Here is a 15,237-nt window from a genome sequence, read left to right as displayed (position 1 = left end):
GGCTCCCAGGGGAGGAGAGCCCCACCGAGCGAAGACTAATTGATTGCCGTGGCGTCAGGTAGGGGGCGCTGTTTGCCGCGTATCCCGCAGACCCTGAGTCGCCCCCCTCTGGACGGCCTTCAAGGAGCCGGAGACCGTGGGACTGGCGGGAACTGGAATGTTCCAGAAGGAGCACCGGAGGCGCCCTGTAGGGGGCAGTGTGGGGAGAGCGGACGCGCCCCCCCCCCCGCCCCCGAGGAGAGCCCGCTGAATCTCAGACCTCACCGGGGGCCAGTCAGATGCCGGGACTCATGGACACGCGGAAGCACGGACAGCTGAGGAAGTGAGTGCGGTTGTGGGGGTGTGGGCACATGAGCCGCTCCTCTCTCAGGTCCGCCAAGGGGTCCAGAGCACAGACTTGACTCTGTGGGGCCAAAAGTGTGAGGAAGGTTCCCTGAGGTGTGCGTCCTTGGGGGGCCCCCCCACGCCCCCGCAGAACATGGAGTAAGGGTGGCCCCGGGGTGCGGTGGGGCGGTGGGGAGGTGGGAGTGGTTCTGTAGCACGCGGACTGGGACCGACCGACGACGGGGGGACACCAGTGAGCAGAGCTAGCCACTCATTCCTCTCCTTGGCAGGACCAGGCGCCCTCTGGAGATGGTGGTCCTCCTGGTCCTGCTCACCGCCATAGGCTTACCGCTGACCAACCAAAGTAAGTGCCGCCACCCCGCGCCCTCGAAGATGATGGAAGTTAGTGACTCCAGAGAGAGAGTCCATTGTGGTAGGGTAAACTGAAGTCCGGGAAGGTGAACCCCGAGGTCATGAAGGCTACCGTATGGTGGGGCAGTGGAGGGGGGGGGTGAGGGGGGCGCGGGCGGGGGCGGGGGCGGGAGGGGGGAGGGGGAGGCTTGGGAGTAGGGACAGTGCTTCTGATTTTGCGCTTCCCCTAGGGGCAAGCATGGGTTACTCATTCCCCGGGGCTCCTGGTCTGCATCTCCCATCACCCTTCCTTCATATATATATATATATATATATATATATATATATATATATATATATATATATATATATATATATATATATAAAGCCGGGCGGTGGTGGCGCACACCTTTAATCCCAGCACTCGGGAGGCAGAGCCAGGCGGATCTCTGTGAGTTCGAGGCCAGCCTGGGCTACCAAGTGAGCTCCAGGAAAGGCGCAAAGCTACACAGAGAAACCCTGTCTCGAAAAAACCAACCAAAAAAAAAAAAAAAAAGCCCTAGAAAACCAAGGCCACCCTGACCTCAGAGCTTCAGCACTGTCTGGGGATAGGGAATTAGTGGGAGAAGGTGCCTCTCTTGTCTTCCCCAAACGGGAGCTGCCCTAATCCTGGCCCAGGCGAGTTTGTAGGTCCCATCCTAGATGGGACAAAGGAGGGTGGGCCAGGACAAAGGGTAGCTGTGGAACTCTGGGGCTGGAAGTAACGCGAGAGGGCGGTGTGGACATGGATGTCCTTTGGCATCTCTGGACACTAGAGTGTCTCTTTGAGGATGTGGGTTCATGCAGTGCGCCCAGATGGGAGGGACCAAATGAAATACCCAGTGGACGGGTGAGGGAGCCTCCAGACAGAGGCTGAGAATTGAGGTGGCATGCACAGACTGTGGGCATGGGGAGAGTTGGGGGCTCACTGGACTTGGCAGCCACTTGGAATAGGATGACAGCTTTGGTGCTGCGGGAGGAACAATGGTCCCATTTTCTCTCTTTCCCAATCCCTTTCTTCAGCCTCTATCAACTGTCACGTCTGTGAGCAAGAGAACAGCCTTAACTGCACGAATCCACAGACGTGTCCTGAATCGAAAAAGTACTGTGTGGTGGTTGCCATTCGTAAGTGTTACTTTGTTCTGGGTCCTTCCTACGATCCTGTGGACAGGACAATACATGCTGTCAGGAATAGGAGCTGTTGGCCGGTGATCCCAGCACTCGGGAGGCAGAGCCAGGCAGATCCCTGTGGGTTCGAGGCCAGCCTGGTCTACAGAGCAAGATCCAGGACAGGCTCCAAAACTACACAGAGAGAAACCCTGTCTCAGAAAAAAAAAAAGGAACTGTCAATCAAAAGTGACCTTAAATAAATAACAACAATAACAAACAAACAAAAAAACCAAACCAAACCAACAAACACACTGAAAGGGAAATGCCCTGAGAAGCAGGTGCAGGCCTCAGTGCTGGGAAGCACAAGCCAGGCAGAAAAGTATGCAACAACAGCTATCAGTCAGCAGTATTAGGATGCTGGGGGAATAATAGAGATTTATCTTTATCTATTTTTATTTTAAAAAAATGATTCTCGAATGATGTCAGATGCCTTATTGAGACTAGCACCTATGTAGTTTTTTATGAAGGACAGTTACAGCTTAATAGATATTCTCGGAGAAGTGGCCATGGCTTGGGTATTTGCAGACTGATCCACTGCAGAAATTCTGCATACAAGAAGGGCTTCCCAATGCGGATCCAGGGAAGCCATAACATTCTACCTGCAGTGAGGTGTTTTGTTTTTTTTTTTTTTTTCCGGCACTTGAGCATTCAAATTCAGTTCTCACCACCACTACCACACACATATTCCTGGTCTCTCTGTGTTCTGGGAAGTTGGTAGGATGGTAAAGCACTAGACAGGACTTGGCTCAGCTAATAAGAGCTTTATTCCTTAATATAAAATAAATATATAAATATAAATAAATAAAAAACACTATTTTTATTAAGGAATTTTTTTATTAATTTTACATACCAGTCACAGATCTTCCCTCCTCCTGCTCCTTCAACCTTCTCCCCCAACCCCCACCTCAACAATCCATCCCCAATTCCCTCCTACAACAAGATAAGGCCTCCCATGGGAAGTCAGCAGAGCCTGGTACATTCAGTAGAGGCAGGTCCAAGCCTCTCCCCCTGCCTCAAGGCTATGTGGGGTGTCCCACCATAGGTAGTGAGCTCCAAACAGCCAGCTCATGCACCAGGGATGGATCCTGATGCTGCTGCCGGAGGGCCCCTTAAGAAGATCAAGCTACACAACTGTCTCAATTATGCGGAGGGCCTAATCCTGTAGAGGCTCCACAGCTGCTGGTCTAAATTTCATGAGTTCCCACTAGCTGGGCTTGGTTATCTCTGTCGATTTCCCTCTCATGATCTTGATGCCCCTTGCTCATAGACTCCCTCTTCTCTCTCTTTGACTTGACTTCTGGGGGAAAAAAATTATCTTGTGCAATGAAAGATGCGGTTGGAAGACAAGCCTCTCAGCTGAGTCTAAGCCAGGATGGTCAGAGGTCCTTCCAATATGCTTCTGTCTGTTTCAGTCACTTGAGTCAATTTTGTGTTTTAAAAGTTGAGGATCAAGGATCCTGTGTTTCCAAATAAAGGCACAAAACCGCATAGCATGTGGAGGACCACACAGTCCACCTTGAAGCAGCCTGGCCTTTTTTCCTCTTGTATAGTGGTTTCTGCCCTCTGATGGATGCTCTCATTGAGTAAAGGTCTCTGACAAGGTCTCAAGGGGTACACATAATTTAGAGAGGCTCTGGTATCAGGACTTCAAACTCATAATATCTTTTTCTTTCTTTCCTACTAGGACTATTTGAACGTTTCTACATTTCATCAAAACAGTGCACCAGAAACTGTCCAGTCACTCCATATTTCCCTTCTTCCCCTGAGGGAAGTTCTAATCCTGCACCGCCCCAGCCTAAGAACTTTGTGGTCCAAAAACCCTTGCCCTTCTTATATTCAAGGTGCTGTAAGTGGGACTTGTGTAATCAGTATGGGCCACACCTCTTATATTACAAGGAGCAGCCTGGGAAAGCCAGTGAGAGGAGACACAGATACACTGAGCTGTTCCTGCCTGGCTTCATGGTCCTTATTGCTACCGGGCTCACAGCCCTCAGCCTGCAGTAAGTAAGCTACAGATGGACCTGGAGCATGCCTTGTGGGGCATGAATTTCCCGTACCCTGCCGGACCCTTCTAAATAAATTTGTTTCCCTTGGTTAGCCTCTTGGCTTGATTCCTGTGGTCTCTGGATGGGCATGTGGGAAGCCAGGCTCCATAGCTGCCAGCCCCAATGGCTCTCTCTTCAACTTCCAGAAGAGCCAGTCGCAGGCCTGGCCACAGTTTGGCTGGCCAGTGCCTCTGAAGTTAAGCCTTGCCCCTCCCTTTTCTGTTCCACTGCCTCTGAGTGCTCTGAGTTGAGGGGGAGGAAGCCCGCTTCTCCTCCACAAACACAACGTGATCCCCCCAGGATCAAAGGGAAGCTGGACTAACCGGAGGTAACCATCCTGAAGGAGAAACTCGGCACCATCTAGCCCTCCATCGGACCCGTGTGTATCCGTCTGTGAATTTCCACCCATGGATTTTTCTGGCATTAGAAGGTTAGACCAGATAGATGACAGCAGGTATATATCCTCCATGTTTGTGAGCTGCAGTCATCCATAGGAGGTGACCTCTACCAAACAAGGACTTCCTGTCAAGGATTTTACCTACTGTCAGAGCAGGGTGTACTTAGGTGCATTTCATCTTCTTTCTGGTCTTAGGTAGCTGGGCAGAGAAGGCCTGGAGAACCTTCTAGAAAATCTCTGTACTATTCCTGAGGCATCTCTGTCATAGGAGTCAAAGTCTATTTGGAGGACAGGAATCAGGAAGGACCCTTCAGGGATGGACAGTATCTTCAGGACTGGACCTCTAAATCCTCTGTCTCTCAAAGGCTATGAGTTCACACCCTGCCTTTGACCCACGCAGTAACAACAGCCAGGCCATTACTATGCCCCTGGGGTAAAGTTTAGGCATACTGCTTTTGTTAGGGCAAACAAAAGTTGAGAACCCTGAAGAAACAGGTTGGGGGAGGGAGTGGTGAAGATATAAGAGAATTAATATGATATCCTGATAAGGGTTTTGTTTGTTTAGTTGGTTGGACTTTTTTTTGTCTATGTGTCAACTTGGAAGAGAAACACCAACTGAGAAAATGCCTCCATCGGATTGGCCAGTGGGCAAGTATGTGGAGACATTTTCTTGATTAATGACTGGTGGGTGTAGGAGAGCCCATCCCACTGTGGGTCCTGGGTTGTATCAGCAAACTGGGCAATCCATAGGAAGCAAGCTGGGAGGCAGACATCCGGATTGGCTTCTGCTTGAGTTCCTTCCTCTAGGTTCTTGCCTTCCCTACATGATGGACAACTGTAAACAGAACTTCACCTTTTCCTTCCCAAGTTGCTTTTGGTAATGGCCTTCCATCACAGCAACAGAGAACAGACTAGGTCACACGGCGAAGTGCTGCTGGAGTTTATTTAAGTCTTCAGTGGAAAACAGGCCTGTGAAAGTAGACACAGAGTAGTCTTCAAGTTGAGACCTAGGGGCCTCCAGCCACATTAGGAAGGACCCTTCTCAGCAGCTTAAGTGTGGTTGTGATTGTCCTGGACTGGCATAGGGATTTCTAGAAGGGTCTCCGCAGAAGGAAGGGGATGCAGAAGTTAGTGTTTAGGAACGCCGGGGACCAGAGTGGGCACTACCTGATGTGAAAGCTCCTTAAGAGCAAGTAGATACAGCCCCGTTGGTACAGGGGCAGGCTTTTATGCAGACTGGGTGGAATGGGGACAAGTCTTGAGCCAGTGACATTCTCCCATCAACCTGGCAGAGCAACAGGAGCACACAGAAACTTCCAACATGGAGGGGTAGGTGGGGGGGGTGAGGGGGGTGGGGGGGTGATGCTCAGTAAATGACCTTGTTAAACTAGATATCTGGAAAGGGGAGAGAATCCCCCTTCTCCTCGAGATAGGGTCTCATTCTCTACTTAAGATTGGCTTGGAATTTGTTATGTAGCCCAACATAGCTTCAAACTTGTGACCCTCCTTCCTCAGCTGCCCAAGTACTAGAATTACAGGTGTGAGTCACCAATTCCTGGAAACTATATTCATTTCTGACAGCCATGTCTCTCCGGTTGTCTCAGAACAAGAGTTCAAACAAGGCTGGTCTTTGAGTAGCATGATAGCAGACTGGAACATTCCTTAAGGCAAGAGAGAAGGGAGGTCACGAGGTAAGAGGCAGGGAGCAGTCAGAGGGGAACCCAGCACCGTGGATGTCACCGAGTACAGACTTTCCTTGGTAACAGTCCATGTACGTTAGTGGGAAACCAGGTGGCTAATGTATCTAACTGGGAACCGCTCCACAAGGCCACAGAGTAAGAAAGAACTGCCCTTGGTTTCAAAAAAGTAGCCAAATGGGTTGGATGTGAGGGTGTAACAGCTAATGCTGTCGACTTGACAGGACCCATGATCATCTAGCAGACAAATCTCTGTGAGAGATCTTCTAAATTAAGCTAATTGAGCTAAGAACTACCTTAAATGTAAGCAGCTCTATTCCATAGGTTGGGGTCCAGGGCTACCATAAAAGGAGAAGGCAAGCCATGCGCCAGCATCCATCTCCCTCCACCCCCTGACTGCGGATGCAGCGTGACAGCCGCCTCACCCGGCTACACCACCTGTTACCTCCCGGGGTCAACTGTATCGTCAAACCATGAGCCAGGATAAGCCCTTGCTTCCTTGAGTTGTTTTTATCCGGTAGTGTTGTCAAAGTAATAAGAAAAGCAACCAATACAAATCAGGGGTAGAGTGCTTGTCTGGTACGTGCTAGGCCCTGTGCTCAGTGCCCAGAGCCAGACAAATTAGTAACTAGAGAGCAGTTAGTTGCTAGACTGTGGAAATATGGCTCAGTGGGCAGAGAAGGAAGTAAAAGCCATGTGGTGGCTGACATAACTAAAGCCAGTCGCTGGAGGCTGAAGGATGGGGGTGGCAGACTGTAGTGGGTAGCCATTCCAGCTTTGGTCTGGAAGTTCCAACCCCCAGTGAGGCTTCGGTAACTGTCACGCCTACAAGGCGGGGCCAAGAGAGGGCCCTGAAGACCCGAGATTGTGTCGCGCTGCCCACTGCGCTCTCTTGTTCCCTGGACCTGGATGCGAGAGGAAGACGAAGGGGAGCCGGACTGCGCTGCGTCTTTTCCAGAACCCGCCACCTACCTATCCCTATCATTTGTAAGTTACCCACTAAACAAATCTTCCTTTTAACTACGTGGAGTGGCCTTAATAATTTCACCAATAGCAGACCCCGTAAACTGTGAGAACAGTAGTGTGAATGAGCCAAGGAATGGACCGTCCAAGACAACACCGTGCAGCCCAGTGGCTGCACTGCTGCTAGAATGCGTGCGCTGTGACAGGACAAGCCACTCCAAGCCATGGTGACTCCAACAAGGCTAAAAGGTGGATTTGCTAGTAAAGGGAGCAAGGAGGTGGGCAGCTGAGGATGGAGTGGTCCTGTTTGAAGGACCTCTCCTTGGACACTCCTGTGGTCTGAAACACACCCTGAAGGCAGGAAGGTACAGGTTCTATAAAGCGCCATTATTCTCAGCATTATAAACTCTCCAAGGAGAAGAGCCCCTTACCAACATGTAAGTTTCCAAACAGAGGCAAGTGTACACTGGGCACAGAGGCATCTGTAGGGAGAGCAAGTGTCCGGAGCCCACCAGTCACTTTACTGCTCTACGGATGAACTTAGAACCTCGTAGCCACACACGGGAAGGATCCAGAGTCCTGAACTGTGAGCAGTCAAGTGAACCACCCCAGGACGCAGGTAATAGGGTTCATAAACTTCAGGCTCACAGGCTCTTGGAGCCTCCACACTGTTGAACAGACATGCTTATCAGCCACAAATGCTATTCCCAGTCAGGAGCATTCAGAAAACTCAGGATTAAGAGACCAGGCTCCTCTCTTCCAGAGGTCCTGGGTTCAATTCCCAGCACCTGCATAGCTGTGGCTCATAGCCCAGCCATCTGTAACTCCAGTTCCAGGGGATCTAGAGCCCTTTTCTGGCTTTGCATGTATGTGGTGCACAGATACATGCACGCAAAACACTTAAACATAAAACAAAAATATGTAAATCTTTTATAAAAAAAAAAAAAAAGAAGAAGAATATAAGAAAGAAAACTATTGCCCGGCTGACTGTGGTGGTGTGTGCCTTCAACCACAGCTTCCAAGAGAGGAAGCATGTGGTGGTTTGAATGAGCATGACCCTCATAGACTCATATATTAGAATGCTTGGTTCCTACTTGGGGGAACTATATGGGAAGAATTATGAGGTGTGGCCTTATTAGAGGTGTGCCACTGGAGGTGGGCCTTGATGTTTCAAAAGCCCCCGCCTACCATGCTGTCTCTCTCTGCCTCCTGCCTGTGGATGAGATGTAAGCTCTCAGCTCCTGCCCCAGCACCATGCCTGACTGCCTGCTGGCTGCCATGCTTTCCACCCTGATAGTCATGGACTTATCCTCTGAAACTGTGAGCAAGCCCCCAGTGAAATGCTTTATTTTATAACTTACCTTCATCCTAGTGTTTCTTCACAGCAACTTAGTGTTCTTCACAGAACAGTAACTGTGAAGACACAGAAGAAGGCAGATCTCTATGAGTCTGAGGCCAGCCTAGTCTACATAACGAGTTCAGCCGGGCGGTGGTGGCTCCACACCTTTAATCCCAGCACTCAGGAGGCAGAGCCAGGCTGATCTCTGTGAGTTCGAGGCCAGCCTGTGCTACCAAGTGAGTTCCAGGAAAGGCGTAAAGCTACAACAGAGAAACCCTGTCTCAAAAAACAAAAACAAAAACAAAAAAACAAACAAACAAAAAGTTCTAGGCCAGTCAGGGCTACATTGTAAGATACTGTCTTAAAAAACAAAAACAAACAAACAAAGAACAGAGGAGGATGTCGTGAATTCCTTTATGTGACTTTTAATGTGAGAGAACTAAGAGCTGAAAGAAATGTCAACAAAGTAATAAAAGTTACCCACATGAAACCTAAAACAAACACCAGAATTAATGATAAAGGATTAAAAAATGATCCACCTAAACCCAAACCACAATGAGCACATCTGTGATCGCCACTGCCACAGAGCATTAAGATGAAGGACTTAGCCAATAAGAAAAATAGAATAAGAAGTATAGAAATCGTGGGTTGTTGTTGCTATTGTTTCCAACAATGTCTCACTAGATCGCTGCTTGAATCACCTTGGGTTACTGTACCAAAATACCTTGGGATGTATAATTTATAAATAATAGAAATTTATTGCCCACAGATCTGGGTCTAGGAAGTGGAAGATTGGGGGCAAAGTTCAAGACTTGATGCCTTGTTGAGAGGTCTCCTTCATGGATATCACCTTCTAGGTTTCTGCACATAGTAAGAGGGGTCAATGGGCCCAGGCTACTCCCTTCATGCCTTTTATATTGGCATCCCATTCATAAGAGATGGGCCTACCCACCTACCACAGACTTCCTCTGTTTAGCCCCTTGGCCATGAGATGGACTTCTGCTTGAATTCTTCGGAGATCTAGACATGTAGACTGTAGCAACAGTTGAGAAAACACCTGTTGTAAATTGCCAAAGAAGTCCAATGAAGAAAATTTAAAATTCTTTCCAATGACATGCCAATCTATTCTGTGCATGTGAGAAGCATAAAATAAAAATAAAGTTTAAAATGATAATAAAAAAATAAACTTTCAAATGATGAAATATGAATTGCGGTGCCTGGCCCTGGTCACTTCCCTCCTGAGGCTGGCAGCTACCTCCAGAGAGTTTGCTTTCTCTGGCTCTGTAGTGTCACATGGAGGAGAACAGGGGCCCTGCTCTAGAAGATGAAGAAACTTGAGTGAAAGCATAAATAAAAACTTTAGGAGGAGACATCCCAAGTTAAGCAATAAAGTGAGGGGAAAACATACCATATACAGAGACTCAGTGTAGGTTATGCACGAGAAAACAATTCACAGAAGTTTCTGTTGCATGAATCCTAAATGGTCTTATAATAAAAACCTGGAGCCAGATATGGGGGCAAATGCTAAAAGATCAGAGAGAGAAAGAAACAGGCCACTAGAGAAACTTCTCACCACTACCAAATCCTCAGGCCAAATGGAGGCGAGATCCTATCTCCACAAATCCTCTGACTGAATGCCTCTGAGTTCTCAGCAGAAAGGCTCTCTAGTTCCTGTCTCCTCATGCCTTATACACCTTTCTCTGCCCAGCCATTTCACTTTCTACCTCAGCCTTCCTAGTGCTAGGAATGTTTGCTTCCCAATGGAAGTTGGGGTTAAAGGTGTGTGTGCCACCACTGCCTGGCTCTGTTTCTCTCCTAGACTGGATCACTTTCATGTAACCCAGTGTGGTCTTGAACTCACAGAGATCCAGATGGATCTCTGTCTTCCGAGTGCTAGGATTAAAGGTGTGTGCCACCACTGCCTGACCTCTACATTTAACTCTGTGGCTGGCTCTGTCCTCTGATCTTCAGGCAATCTTTATTTGATACACAATATATCACCACAAGTTTCTACTGAGAATCCAGAATAATGTGTGACTGTGAGATTTCCATTTCCTGTATTGGTTCAGTCTGATAAGTACAGAAATAAATGTAGACACTAGGGAGATGGTTTAGTGAGTGTATCGGTCCTCTACCTATTGCTGTGATAAAAACCGACCAAATCAACTTGAAGAAGAAAGGGTTTCTTTCACCTTACAGCTTACAGTCCATTTGGAAGGGAATTCAGGGCAGGAATTCAAGGCAGGAACCTAGAGGCAAGAACTGAAGCAGAGATCTTGGAGGAAATCTGCTGATTGGCTTGCCCTCCATGGCTTGCTCAGTCTGATTTCTTATGCATCCTAGAACCACCTGCCCAGAGGTAGCACTGCCTGAAGTGACCTGCCCTCCCCCATTAATCATTAATTAAGAAAATGTTCTACAGACTTGCCTATGGGCCAATCTGATGGTGGCACTTTCTCAATTGAGGTTCTTCTTCCCAGATGACCCTAGCTTGTGTCAAGTTCCCAAAAAATTAACCAGAACAGCAAATAAGAGCACTTGCTGGGCAAGCGTAAGAATTTGATTCAAATTTCCAGCCCCCAGTTAAAAACAAAACAAAACTACAGATGTGGTATAGGCACCTTATGTCCACTCCTGTGGTGGGTGGAGACAGAAGGACCATTGGGGCTTGCTAGCCACCAGCCTAGCTCCAGCTTCAGTGAAAGACCCTGTCTTGAAGGAGCGAGACAGGAGAAGATTGACATCCTCCATTGGTCTCTGCATCACACACACACACACACACACACACACACACACACACACACACACACACACACGGAGATGCAAACACACTCAATTAATCAACTATTGAAAAAAATAAATGTAAGTAGGTGATGAGTTGTTCTCACTCTGCAGACTTGAGAAGGCAGAATATGTCGTCTGGAGTTCCTTAGATGCTCTTACCTAGAAATGACAGAATCTACAGCACACAGCTACAGTCTGAATTCGTCCCCAATGTGCAAATGTTGGAAACTCACTCCCCAGCATGCCAGTGTTGTGTGTTGGGACAGAGGTTTCAGAAAGAGCAGTTAGGTCTGAGGCTCTCCCTCGTGAATGGACCAATGCTGTTATTGCAGGGATGGGCATGCTATAAGAACACTTTTGGAAGCTGTAGAAATGGCTTAGTGGTAAGCATGCTTGTTGCTCCTCCAAAGAACCTAGGTTGGGGTCCCCAGCATCCATGTCTGCCTGTATCTTCAGCTTCAAGGGATCCAAAGTCTTAAGCACCTGCACTCACATAATTAAACATAAAATAATTAATTAAAAAACACTTTGGCCCTCTCTGTATCCCTCTCCTCCTCCCTTCCTATTCTCTCGCCTTTTGGCTGTGGCAGGAGAATGAAAAACAATGAAAAGACCATAGCAATATAAACAAATACAGACTGTATACGCAGTAATAAGGTCTTTCGGGACTTAATCTAGTGTATAGAATTAAGGACTTGTGCAGCACATTTAATAGTGAAAAACCATGTGGGCCTGGTTCATGTATTAGCACACAGGTAGCAGAAGGAGGATTTGGTGTATGCTCATGGACAAGCATTGTACCAAGTGGCCACAGTCATGAAAGGCAATAGACATAATTTGTTCCAATAAAGCTTATTTATAAGACATAAAACTTGGGTTTCACACATTTTTTTCGTGTTTTTTTTTTTGAGACAGGTTTTCTCTGTGTAGCTTTGGAGCTTGTCCTGGATCTCACTTTGTAGACCAGGATGGACTCAAACTCACAGACATTCACCTGGCTCTGCCTCCCAAGTGCTGGTATTAAAGGCGTGTGCCACCACCGTCCGGCGGGTTTCACACATTTTAAGGAAGGTTTATACTCAATTCTGAGACAGTTATATTAATAAAATGCCATTGAGAACCAACATTGGGAATCAGTCTGCAGGCTACAGTTTCCCTATTCATGTCCATCCAGGAAAAGTAGCAAGGATGCGTAGACGAATTCATCAAACTTGAACCTTGGTGTTGTCCAAGAGGCTGGGCCTCTGTGGAGGAGGGCTAGCTGCAGCTGGGGTCAGGTGACCTATGTCACAGGGATGGAGTCTGAGGTATAGGAACCCAGGGTGGATGTGGGCAGAGAGGGAGCCAGGGGTGGAGTCTGGGCTGGAAGGGGCTCAGGTGGGGAAGATAAAAAGGGAGCCCAGCTTCTAAGCTATGCGGTAAGAGGTAGATTTGGACCCTGACAAGGGACACAACTGTGGAGTCTGAGATGGAGAGGTCCGTGGTAGATCTCTATTCTAAAGAGACAAGTCTAGAGTCTTGGGGGTACTGTGAGGCCAAGTCTGGACACTTGCAGACTTCTCTCAATGAAAGAGAAGAAAAGAATATGTTGGGGGATCAGGGCTGGGGAACGGAAGGCAAGGAGCCGCAGCATGCTCCCTGGCCTTGCCCATCTCTACCTTCACCCAGGGCCTTGTAGACATGCTGTTTGCTTATCCTGGGCCCATCATGTGGATATTGGAGGGTGGGATGAGGAGATGGAAGTGAGCCAGCTTAGCGTTTGGCACTCTGTGTAGCCATTAAACGAAAGAAGTCAGGTAGAGTGTCTGCCATCAGTCACGTGGCTGCAACGGGAAGCTTTGCACAGTTGCCGAAGAGTCAATCAAGCAGGGAGACGGAAGCCTACACGTGTCTGCACCAGTTCACATCACCCCAAGATGTGTAAGGCAAGCATTAGCAAAGATGGAAGGGTCACATGGTAGATTTCAACATACAGCCCTAGGATGGAATGAAGCAGAAAATTAGTGAAGATGATATGTAGCATTTGAGCATCCCATGAACCAAGAGATTGACCAAAAGATCTGTCTCAAAACAAGTACAGAACTTTTACCATGGGAACAGTAGCAATTGACTCTTGGGTGTTTATCTTAGAGAGAGAAAGATACAGTCATAGAAAACCCGTACATGGATGCTCACAGTAGCAGCATCAGTAATTGCCCCAAACTAGAAAAGAGCAAGATCTCCTTTGGTGAATGAGTGAGTGGCCAGACCAACCATAGCCCTCTTACACCATGGATAATGAGTCAGCAGAGTGCAGAGGACCCTTGGATGCCTGTGATGGTCCTGGTCAGCATGGGCCTGCTAGCAGGGCAAAAGTACCACTCTCAGAGGCATGAGGCCTCCCAGGCTCCCTCCTTTGTGACTGTGCTAGTTCTGGGAGCTGGTAGAAAAGCTAAGTACTTAAGGTTTAAGCACAGAGAAGCCTCTAAGCTGGAGCAGGTCTTGACTTTGAGGAGGCAGGGCCGGGACCTCAAAAGTACCATGAAGCTGAATCTAGAAACCCAAAGTGTGAGTTTTGTATGTGTGTAGTTGAGTGCATAGTTAGATTTCCTGTTGCTGTGAAAAGACACCATGATGAGGGCAACTCTGATAAAGGAAACCATTTAATGGGGTGGCTCACAGTTTCAGAGGTTTAGTTCATTATCATGGCGGTACATGGTGGCATGCAGGCAGACGTGGTCCTGGAGAAGGAGCTGAGAGTCCTACATCTTGATATGCAGGAAGTGAACTGTCTCACTGGGCATAGCTTAAGCACAGGAGACCTCAAAGCCTACCTCCACAGTGACACACTTCCTCCAACAAGGCCATACCTATTCCAACAAGGTCATACCTCCTAATGGTGGCCCTCCCTTTGGGGGCCATTTTCTTTCAAACCACCACAATAGGTAACAGTCAATTGTGTGTAAATAGGAGTATACCAGTTTGAGTACATGTGTGACTGTGTGCATGCCTGTGTGGATGTATTACATGCGTAGGAGTTTTTAGATATTTATTTATTTTTATGTGTATGTCTGTGTACCACATGTGTGCATTACCATGGAGATCAAAGGAGGCATCTGATTGCCTGCAACTGGAGATACAGATGGTTGTGAGCTGCCATGTGGGTACTGGGAACCAATCCCAGGTCCTCTGGAAGAGCAGTCAGTGCTCTTAACCTCTGAGACTGAGCTATGTCTCCAGTCCCACATGTAAGATCGTGTGTGTGTGTGTGTGTGTGTGTGTGTGTGTGTGTGTGTGCATACGATGTGGTGAATGTGTCTGCATGTGTGAGTGTGTGGTCAGGTGTGGATGAGCAATTGTGTGAAATGGAGAAGAGAACTTCACCCACCCCCATGGGCAGAGATTGATGGGCAGAAGACAAGGTGGGCCTCTCCCTGCAGAAGGCTATGGAATGTCCTTCATGTTAGTTCATACCAACTTCCAGGATTCAGCTGCAAGAGCATTTTGGGAAAACTTTTGTGAAAGATGGGAGGGTGTGAGAGTGAGGTCCATGGGGCGATGATGAAGGTCTGGTGGATACAGGAGAGAGGTCCCTTGGGGGGGGGGCATCTGAGATGTTGGACAGACCCCTGGGGCTCTGGCCAGTTGTCCACAGATGGTTGCATGGCAGTCATCTGCTCAAAGTTTTGAGGGGGCTGCTACTGTTCGGATGCAAAGTACTCCCCCCGACAGGCTCATGTGTTAAAGCCGTGGTTCCAGCTAGTGGTAGATGGATTGGATCTCACGAGGATGCCAACTTCATCAGTGATTAATCTGCTGATATGTTCACAGTTGAATGAGCTGTTAGGAGGTCACCAAGGGAGCAGGTCACTGTGGGTGTGCTTTTGAGGAGCCCCCAGACCCTTCTTCCATATGTCCCCCTACTTTCCTTGTTTCTACAAGGTGAGTGGTTTTCATCCACCATGCCTTTCCACCGTGATTTTATCTTGCCACAGACCTAACCCCCATGCATCCATCTGACTCGTGACCAGTGACTCTGAGGTGGTAAGCCAAAATAAACCTTTGCTTTCTTGAGTGGTCAGTTTGTTTTGGGGTTTTTGCCACAATGATGGAAAATCAATTAACACAGCACTTTGGGGATAATGGGCT

The 15,237-nt window shown here is 48.1% G+C and overlaps 1 protein-coding gene across 1 annotated transcript; it reads left to right on the top strand.

Annotated features, from left to right (window-relative positions):
- Positions 1-208: 208 nt before the first annotated feature.
- On the top strand, positions 209-3,981 carry Ly6k (lymphocyte antigen 6 family member K). The gene is made up of 4 exons (XM_042265047.2): positions 209-322; positions 615-688; positions 1,738-1,839; positions 3,569-3,981. Exons 1-4 carry the CDS (start codon positions 279-281, stop codon positions 3,886-3,888), a joined length of 540 nt encoding a protein of 179 aa, XP_042120981.1. The 5' UTR covers positions 209-278; the 3' UTR covers positions 3,889-3,981.
- Positions 3,982-15,237: the final 11,256 nt, after the last annotated feature.

This window comes from Peromyscus maniculatus, chromosome 20, assembly GCF_049852395.1.
Source record: "Peromyscus maniculatus bairdii isolate BWxNUB_F1_BW_parent chromosome 20, HU_Pman_BW_mat_3.1, whole genome shotgun sequence".
Taxonomy (NCBI): domain Eukaryota; kingdom Metazoa; phylum Chordata; class Mammalia; order Rodentia; family Cricetidae; genus Peromyscus; species Peromyscus maniculatus.
The sequence above is the reverse complement of the archived record's forward strand: the minus strand, read 5'-3'. Positions and strand labels throughout refer to the sequence as shown.